The 10,299-nt window shown below is 34.7% G+C and overlaps 1 protein-coding gene across 1 annotated transcript; it reads left to right on the forward strand.

The window, feature by feature from the left end:
- Positions 1 to 16: 16 nt before the first annotated feature.
- Positions 17 to 7,075, forward strand: LOC306883876 (uncharacterized protein). The gene is made up of 19 exons (XM_079439374.1): positions 17 to 255; positions 722 to 807; positions 899 to 992; positions 1,103 to 1,222; positions 1,871 to 1,901; positions 1,984 to 2,029; positions 2,145 to 2,274; positions 2,400 to 2,437; positions 2,598 to 2,686; positions 2,983 to 3,065; positions 3,183 to 3,261; positions 3,346 to 3,470; positions 3,648 to 3,663; positions 4,977 to 5,098; positions 5,366 to 5,463; positions 5,549 to 5,642; positions 6,376 to 6,454; positions 6,556 to 6,680; positions 6,933 to 7,075. The coding sequence occupies exons 1-19, from the start codon at positions 38 to 40 to the stop codon at positions 6,958 to 6,960; spliced, it is 1,701 nt and encodes a 566-aa protein (XP_079295500.1). The 5' UTR covers positions 17 to 37; the 3' UTR covers positions 6,961 to 7,075.
- Positions 7,076 to 10,299: the final 3,224 nt, after the last annotated feature.

The raw sequence follows: 10,299 nt of genomic DNA on the forward strand, positions 1-10,299 counted from the left end.
CTCAAACTCTTAAAATATATAATAAAAGTTCAGCTTGATGTTTTTCTCAAATGTTTCCTCTCCGTGCCCAGTCCATGTTCTTTGCTCTTTGTCCTCTTCCGTGATTTGCACGGTTTGTTTTTCGATTATTGCCAAAGCTGAATCCGTGTTCTTTAAAATGAAGCGAAAAATAGTTCAATCTGACCGAAAAAAACAGTCTGCAGGAAGATTGCAACAATCTGGCCAGAAACCTAAGGATTTAAACGTGAAGGCAAGGCAAGTTGCATGTTGTATTGACTTTTTTGCATAAAACAAAGTGTAACAATACCAGGAAAGGTCAATGTCAGAGATCAAATGTAGTTGGTTGTAAAAGAGAATAATAAAAAAAAAAAGTGACACTATGAAGATTACTTTAAATTTGCAGTGTGAAAAAACATACAGGCAACACAAGCTATTATTATTAGGACCAAAACTATGACGGTATATATATATATATATATATATATATATATATATATATATATATATATATGTGTGTGTGTGTGTGTGTGTATGCGCAGTTCATCAAGAGTTCATGCCATTCATTTTCCAGCAGCAACAGTTGTAAGCAAAGGCAAAAGCATCAACCGCAACACATAGATCGCAATGTCTAAAATATATCCACATCTTGAATATGGCACACTAGGTCAAAAATCTGATGTTTTTACACCCTGTTTCTGTATGCGTGTCCTTCTTTCTTAAGATCCCAGTGGCAGTGGACTTGGACTAAAATGGTACTTCTTTCTGTCTGCATCCTCTCTGTACCATTTCTTCTGCATCTCTTCTCTGGTATACAACATTTTTTTGTTCCAGATATTGATGTTGTGTTGTTATCTGTAGTTTATGATTTTTTCCTAATCTCATTTGTGTATTTCTCCAGACTCTATTGACCTCAGCCGACCTTCAGATATAGGGCTCAATCACACTATAAACATGTACCTCACACCCGAGGAGGGGGTGAGGGTGGGAGTTTGGTTAGTTTTAAGACATCTACAGTACACGTCACACATATACACACAGAAATATAAAACAAGACAATAACAATTAATCATGTTTTGATATATTCTTTTATTAATGTTTCTAGGCACACTGTACCTGAGCATAGATGGAAGGAAGCGCAGGGAAAGGATCTTGACTGGTACGAGAAAGCTCTGGGGGACGGATCGCCCATTTTCATCTACCTCCATGGCAATGGGGGTAACAGGCAGGAAACCTTTTAATTACCTTAAAACTTAAAAAAGAAAATAATAAAAAGAGTCATGTTTATTCTAGGACTTTCACTAAAGATTACATTTGTATGCCTTTGATCTGCCTTTGATTATGATCTAGAACCTTTATATAATGTGTGGCATTGCAAAGATTGTAAGACTGTCTATACTTCACAGCCTCATTTTCATCATTTAAATTCAGTATTGTGTCTAACCTGACTAAGGTCTTTAGAAACTATGCAATATCTGCATAATCTCTTTGCACAGAGATCAGTGATCCGACTTGTGCATTGAACTTCACACTGCTTTACACTTTACCTCAGTAAAAGCTGCGATGAGCAACTGCTGCATATCACATAATGTTCACATTCAATTCTTTTGCAACCTGACTATTTATACTAAATATCACAGTCCAGTGAAACCAAATGTAGCAAACAAACAAACAAACACTACCACATTATAATGAATTTGTTTACCTTAAATAAGTTTACCATATTGACTTTAGCTAATATAACTTTTAGTTCATCTGTGATTTTTCTTGTTTGATTTGACTAAATAAATGATCAATTTTTGCATTATATTGAAAGTACATGTTTTTTCTTGAGGATCGCATGACTACTACTTTTTGTACCTTCAATAAACAGATCTGCACCCCATCGTATTGGAATTGCAAATGTGAGCAAACTCACTTAATTCATTATGAAGAAAGACTAAGAACTTGAATAATGGTAATGACTGAAGTATCTTGGCCATACAGGTCTTGAGTGCTGTTGGATATCACGTTTTGGCACTGGACTACAGAGGTGGGATAAAATGTTGTGACATCACTGTAACTAATTATCATTGGAAGTCATTTTGAACTTGATCTTCAGTATATGATTTCTCTATTGCTTACTCAAATATATTCAAACCTGTCAGGTTTTGGGGACTCCACTGGTGAGCCTACAGAAGCCGGTCTAACTATTGATGCTGTGTACTTATACCACTGGGTTAAGGCACGCAGTGGAAACAGCCTGGTGTGTGTGTGGGGTCACTCGCTTGGTAGTGGGTGTGTACAATCTCCTTTTTTCTTGACTTTTGCAACGTTTAATACAAATGTTTTAGAAATAAAAAAATGAAAACATATATAATGTATTTTCTACAGTTTGTACAGCATGTTTCTTTTTTCAATAGTGTTACAACTAACACTGCAGTGAAATTACTGGAGCAAGGTAAAAATTCAACTGATTTAAAAACAAGCATGCTGTTTGTCTCAGTGGCTCTTCATTGTTGTTCTCTCACTCTTTATATTTGTCTTTAGGAGTTGTCATTGTACGGCATAGTAACTTCACATATTTTAATGTTTAAAAAAAAAATTGTATTTCTTGACAGGAGAACAGTTTAATGGAATAATACTTGAGGGTGCATTCATAACCGGACGGGTAGCAAGCGATCAACCTGTTCAACACCCTTTTATTTGGGTAAGTAACGTTCAGGATCTTTAAAATTATGACAAACTTGACCTGACAAGTTTTAGATATTTTATTAGGTATTATTTACTAGGTACCTTTCAGACAGCTAAACATTGTAATTCGAATTTTCCTACAAAGCAAAATTTATCTGACAATTGCATTTAATTCTATAAAATGTAAAGTTAATTTATACTTTACAGGACAAACTATGCCAACACAAAAAATATGGGTCGTTAATCATAGTTTGGTACATACTGTATAAATCTTATTTGTATCTCTTTTCTTTTCCTTTTTTTTTTCTCCAGTTTTATTGGAAGTTTCCATACATTCAGTTCTTCCTTTTCAATCCACTTAAAAACAACATTTTCGCCTTTCCAACTGATGAGAAGTATGTGATATTGTTTTACTAAATTAGGCCAGTGTTACAATATGTTAAATATTAAAATTATATAAACATTTTATAACACCCCCCCCCCGTTTTCTTTTTTGTTGTTGTTGTTGATAGTTTGCAGAAACTTAGAACTCCCCTCATGATTCTCCATGCTGAAGATGACCATTTAATACCCTTTGCCTCAGCTAAAGAGGTTTGTGTATATGAAAATTGATTTACCTCAAAAAAATGATTGGGGAATACATTCTAACTTTAAATGACAATTTGTCTGGCTCAGATCTACAGAATTGCAAAAAAGGCCCAGAACTCGGATAAGCGGGTCAAACTGGTCCCATTTGATGGATCGCTTGGATACCTTCATAACGGGCTGTATAAAGACCCTGGTTTGCCTAATATCATAAGGTGATTTCACTCTCTGAAAAGGTTTTGTGTATCTAAATATTATTAATTTTAAGATTTTTTTAAAAAATCCATAAGAGATATAAAAAACAGCTTTAGAGGGAAAAAAAACCTAAGGAGTAGGCTATTCTTGCTAATGATGAATAGTACCAGAATAAATGCATATTTTCTTCATTACAGGGAGTTTATGCAGTCACTGATGATATGAGAGAGACACTCAGGAGGAGGATTTACACCAACTAATATTCAGCTAAATAGCTGTTTCATATAATTGGTGTTGTAACTGTAAATTTACAGCTGTTTTAAACAGTATGCACTTCTAGAATAAAAACATTTTAATGTCTGATGTTTTTTTTCCCCCCAGAATTCCACCAATTGTTGTTGATATTTGTAAAATTAATTTCTTTCGAGACTTCAGTGAAAAAAAATGACATTTTAATTTTTTTTATACAATTTTTTTTTTTTCTGAGTTTGTATTACTGTGTCCACAGTGAAACGTTCTGATTGACACACCATTTATAATTCATGAGCATGTTTTCAACACCTAATCTATTAGAAATAATCTCAAATCTGCTTTACTGCACACAATGTTGCATATAGTCTTGGAAACTAAAATGAAAAAAACTGTTGGCCTGTGCAAAACAACTCTCATGTCATCAGATTCATTATCTGTCACTGGTTTTGTATACACTTTTGCTGTTCAAAGGGTCTTAGTGTGGAAAACAATTAAATGTCAATGAAAAATAAGGATGTCTGGGATAGTAAAAAGAACTCTTAAAACCTGGAGGTAAATATTTTCAACTTAACTTTATCTCATCAAATGTTTCAGGAGAAGATGTATAAACAGAATAAGGTTCTCATATAACGACTTTAAGTCTGTAAAATGATAAAGAAAACCTTAAGCTGTCATGTCAGATATTAAATGTCAGCAAACAAAACTGTAGAAACAAATTTCTAAATAAGCATTTTAATTTAATATATATTTCAACTTTATTTTTAATGTTAAGTTAATGTATAGGTATTGCTGAATATATTAATGGTACTATCTGACAAAGCTATTATTTTTTCCAAACATTGGTGAATACTGAAGTTCATTTAAGGTGCGAATAGGTAAAAGAAGCCAATAAGAGGCATGTGGAAACTCAGAGAAAGAAAGAAAGATACCGTTCTCCTTGACCAATGGAGACTTAACAATAGATTACACACTTCATAAATCTGTTTATGAGAGCCAAAAAACTAAACCTTTGCTGAGTAGAGTGCTTTGTATGAAAATAGTCTTAATTATAAATAATGCCATTGTAATCTTTTTTCCTGAGAATTCTTTAGCTTCAAAAATGTAATGTATGCTATCACTGCCACAAATCTGTAAAATGGGTCATTCTCCATAAAATACACAACATACTAAAAAACTATTTCAATATGTGCCCTTTGCTCTTTACACCCATCCATTTCCGTGAGTTGCATGGTTTGATTGTCAATTATTACCAAAGTTGTGTGTAAAGTAAATAGACAGAGTGTCCCCTGCTCTTCAAAATGAAGAAAAGAATCAATAAATCTGAAATAAAATTTCAGTCTGTAGGAAGATTGCAACGATCCAGTCAGAAACCTAAGGGTTTACGTGTGCATGCAAGGCAAGTCACATTTGCATTGACTTCTTTAAAAGTAATTCAGTGTAGTCCTGTTTTGCTAGACAGCTGCATAACTGCATAAAAAAAAATGAACAGCAACGTCATCGGACAATATCTAACAGTGATGCTTTATTAAGCCCTGAATAGGACTCAAATGTACTTGGTTGTGAAAAAATGTGACACTATGAAGATTACTTTAAAACTCAAATGTTATTTTAAAATCGGATGTTTTTACACCCAGTTTCTGTATGCGTGTCCTTCTTTCTTAAGATCCCAGTGGCAATGGACTTGGACTAAAATGGCACTTCTTTCTCTCTGCATCCTCTCTGCATCTGCATCAATACCATTTCTTCTACATCTCTTCACTGGTATGCAACGTTTTTGTTAAATATTGATGTGTCATTTATATATAGTTTATGAATTTTTCCTAAATTCATTTGTGTATTTCTCCAGACTCTATTGACCTCAGCCGACCTTCAGATATAGGTCTCAATCACACTATAAATATCTACCTCAAACCCGAAGAGGGGGTGAGAGTGGGCATGTGGTTAGTTTCCTGTATATACACACAAACAATTATAAAACAAGAAAATAATTAAAAGGTTTCTTGCCTGTTACCCCTGTTGCCATGGAGGTAGATGAAAATGGGCAATCCTCCATGGCAACAGGGGTAACAGGCAAGAAACCTTTTAATTATCTTAAGAGGTTTTTTATACTAAAGTTTTTAGGACTTTTATTTTTTTGTTTAGGAAAAAATATATTTGTCTGCTATCGATCTGCTTACCTATAGACAGTATACATGATCTGCATAATCTCTGAGAGCAGTGATCTGACTTCTGCATTGAACTTCACACTGCTTTGCACTTTACCTTAGTAAAAATCTGGGATGGGCAACTGCATGCTAATACAACTTTTAGTTCCTCTGTGATTTGATTTGATTTGTTTGGTGGTACAATTTAAAATATGTTCTTCAAAAAATAAATAAAAGTTATATACATTTTGCAATATATTGAAAGTATCCACTTTTTTCTTATTATTCTTGATGTTCAAATTTTTGTACCTTTAATAAACAGATCTGCACCTCATCGAATTGGAATTGCAAATGTGAGCAAACTCACTTAATTCAATATGAAGAAGGGAAGAAAGACTAAAAACTTGAATAGTAGTAGCCTAATGACTGAAGTGTCTTGGCCACATAGTTCTTGAGTGCTGTTAATATCACGTTTTGGCGCTGGACTGAAAACCTTTGATTTCTGCCCCCCCCCCCTTTTTTTTGATAGTTTGCAAAAAATTCTAACTCCCCTTATGATTCTCCATGCTGAAGATGATCATATAGTGCCCTTTGCCTCAGCTCAAGAGGTTTGTTTGTACAAAACTTACTTTATAAAAATATTTTAGAAATACAATTTTTTTTTCCTTACTTTAAATTACTTTTATTACTTTTTTTTTTTTTGGCTCAGATCTACAGAATTGCAAAAACGGCCCAAAACTCAGATGAACGTGTCAAGCTGGTACAATTTCATGCATCACTTGGATATCTTCATAATGGGCTGTATAAAGACCCTGGTTTGCCAAACATCATAAGGTGATGTCACCTTCTAAAAATGTTTTGTTCATCTGAATATTACTTCTTTAAAGATTTTTAAAAAATTAATTGGAGATATAGAAGGCTTTTGAGAAAAAAATTCTTTCCATAAAAAGTAACAGTGAAAAAGAATTAGTTACTTTTGAGGAGTAGGCTATGCGTTACTTGTTGGTAATGTTTGACGTACATCACTAAATGACAGAAAAAAATAGATAATGACAGCAAAATAATTGCCTATTTTCATCATTACAGGGAGTTTGTGCAGTCACTGATGACATGATACACACACAAAGAAGGAAGAGGATTTACACCAACTAATACCTGGCTAAATAGCTGTATAACTGGTGCTATAACTGTAAATTTGGTTGTTTTAAACAGTATGCACTTCTTGGATATAACACATTGTAATGTCTGAAGTAAAGTTTACAGAATTGCACCCATTAGGGTGAATTTATTGTCTTGTTAATATTTGTAACATTCATTTCTTTCCAGACTGCAGTGAAACCTTTTTCACAGTGCATAAAATCAGTTGTATAGTTTCTTGAGTGTCTAGGTTTTTCATTATGTTGGCAACTAAAGATGGTCATTTATAATTTAGCATTATAGAAGGATGCTTTACTAATACATTTAGCCTTTAAAGTAGTCCTAAGATATCTAAGCTGTGTAATAAGAGGACTTACAGTCTACTGTATGTATTGACTCAACAGAATTGGATTTTGGCATGCATAGATAGGCAGAGAATGAGGCAGAATAATGTTGAAAGCCACTTAATAAGTTGCCAGCTGTCAGTCATCTGTCATGTGTGTCGTGTTCCCGCCGCTTGTGTCCATATTTGGTTTGTTTCCTGTCCTCGTCTAGTGTGATGATCATTAGTTAATTCTTGTCCAGCTGTGTTTGTCTCGTTATCTATGATTTACCTGTGTATTTATAGTCCTGTCTATTCGGTTTAATGTTGTCTGGTCTACTCGTTACTCCCTGGTGTTCCTGTCTGTGTCAGCCCTGCCCTGCCCTGCCCTGCCCTGCCCTGCCCTGCCCTGCCCTGCCCTGCCCTGCCCTGCCCTGCCCTGCCCTGCCCTGCCCTGCCCTGCCCTGCCCTGCCCTGCCCTGCCCTGCCTTGTCAGTTTTTTACATTTTATCAGCGCTTGCTTTCCCTGGGAATCGAACCCATGACCTTGGCGTTGCTAGTGCCATGCTCTGCTAGTGCCATGCTCTACAGCTACAGGAAGGCTTTTCTTTCTTTGATATCACTTTTGATCTATTTAACACATCCTTGCTAAATATTACTGTTTTCTTTGTTTGTTTGTTTGTTTGTTTCTGTATTTTTGATCAAATAAATGCAGGCTTGATGAGCATAATACATTTCTTTCAAAAACATTAAAAATAGCAATGGGTAAAAACTTTTGACGGGTACTGTATGTACATATTCATCAAACTTTATATAAGGTAATCTCTTTTTTATTTGATGAAGATGTTGTTATTGTTATTATTTTGCTGTTTTATTTAATTTAATCACAGTTCCAGAATACCACTTCAGTAAGTGCTTTTAACTGGGCAGGATTTCCCAATCCCATTTAGTCAATATTGGCTACAGATATTGTCATATTATTAATATCAATAATATGATATTATGTATTGAATTGTTACCCTAAATATGACATATATACACAAATCAAGTGGAACAGAAAGACACGATTGCTACTAAGCAGAAAAAAAGTTATTTAATTAGTTGAAACTGAAATTAGCCTATAAGTGTTTTGTTAGAGCAGTTATGTTCACGGTTTCTGATTTGCTTAACATATACTGTGTGAGGCTGTGATTGAATGATGACAGGTATCGGTGATCATTCTCAAGTGATCAGCACTGCTGTTGTATCAATCAGTGGTTAGCAGAAACAGGACAAGGGAGGTCACGTACGGTACACATAAATTAAGGCTAATATATATGATTTCCCGGCTAATGCCAGACGCTTGGAAACCCTAGTGGTGAGCATAAACATATAGGCAAATTTGAACTGTCAGTGGGGCTAGAGTTTATGAGAGACTCCAAAATTTCTATGGTTAATGTTGAGACTGCCCTCTATCTGTGAACCATCTCATAACTTTCCCACAAGTGGTTCTATGGGCTGCGGAAGAATGCCAACGGATACAATAGGTGCCTACGCACCTTCAGTCCTTGGCCCATAAATATCTGTCAGTGGGGAATAATGGCTGATTTTTGCTGAGCTTCAGTCTATTGGCAGATACTTGTTCATTTTTAATCATAAATCCACTTCATTTTGATCAATTTCATAGAAAACAAGACTTCTTATCTAAAGTCATGTTGCCTCTCAAGTAAATGTATCTTGATTTAAGAAAAGGAAAGGAAAGTATGTGATGTGTGGCCAAGTAATGTCCCATACTCCGAATTAGTGCTCTGCATCCATATGCACACACTCAGCAGTGAGTAATGAAACGCTGGGGAGCAGTTGGGGGTTTGGTGCCTTGCTCAAGGGTCTCACCTCAGTCATGGTATTGAAGGTGGAAGAGAGCGCTGTACTTTAACTCCCCCCACCTACAATTCCTGCTGGTACCAAGGCTCGACTCCGTGACCTTTGTGTTACAAGTCCAACTCTCTAACAATTAGGCCACAACTGCCCCCAAAGATTTAAGAATCTTTAGATATTTGCATTGAAAAACAAGATAAAAATTGCAGTGTGATCAGAAGGTAAATTAAAAGTTATTTCCATATTATAGTGATTTAGATTAGAGCTTTTTTTTTTATAAATAATGGGTATTGGTTTTCAAACTTTCAAGTGTTGCTAATACAACACATTGTTTTAATTAATTCATTAACTATTTTCACTTGGTCTTAAATAGTCTTCTAAAGTGATAAAACCTTCAGAGGCCCTGATGTTCCCAAGGTATTTCAAGTACTGTGCAAGACAAATGTTTTTGTAATTAGGTATTGGCCAAAATGCTACACCATAACTCTCCGAAAACAAAACAAAGGAACAGGAGACAAACCCCTGGGGGTTCATGACGGAACTGCAGGGGGTTAGAGAGTTGATTAAAAGCATATAATCTTAAATGTAAATTATAAAATTGCAATATATATATATATATAGCTTATATATAACATATTTCAGATATTTATTTTTAATTATATGTATGCCATGTTACCAGTAACCAACACCAGAGAACCATGAACCTGCAAATATGTTGACAAATGATTTTAATATAATCTTAAAATATAGGCTAAATAAATAAACAAATAACTTTGGGGATCACTATATGCTGAGGCGTTTTCCTAAGCCTTAAACTTAATCTAAAGGACGAACAAAAACGGGCTTGCCTGAAACCCGAATAATAATATCCACAACTATTGTATGTTAACTTAAGTTATTTTAAAAGTCTTATTTTAGCAGTTTGAAAAACAATGGTCTTTAATGAATTGACGTTTAATTAATTAACGCTTTTTTATAGTTTTAAACTAACAGTGACAAGTTTGCTCATTAGGCGTGACCTTCTGCTTGATTATTTGAAGTTTCTATCAATGAACACTCATGCAATGTGGTTTTACATCCTGATAAAAACCCAGCCTTTCCTTCTGTTTGCGCTCAGATGACGTGGCCATGGGTGGC

This window comes from Barbus barbus, assembly GCF_936440315.1.
Source record: "Barbus barbus genome assembly, chromosome: 18".
Taxonomy (NCBI): Eukaryota; Metazoa; Chordata; class Actinopteri; order Cypriniformes; family Cyprinidae; genus Barbus; species Barbus barbus.

Bases quoted from the DNA above. Each gene is read 5' to 3' on its own strand.
- LOC306883876 (XM_079439374.1), top strand. From the start codon at position 38: ATGTTTTTCTCAAATGTTTCCTCTCCGTGCCCAGTCCATGTTCTTTGC. The intron at 256-721 runs GCAAGTTGCATG...TTCTTTCTTAAG, and splicing joins GATTTAAACGTGAAGGCAAG to ATCCCAGTGGCAGTGGACTT. The intron at 1,223-1,870 runs GCAGGAAACCTT...TTCAATAAACAG, and splicing joins CATGGCAATGGGGGTAACAG to ATCTGCACCCCATCGTATTG.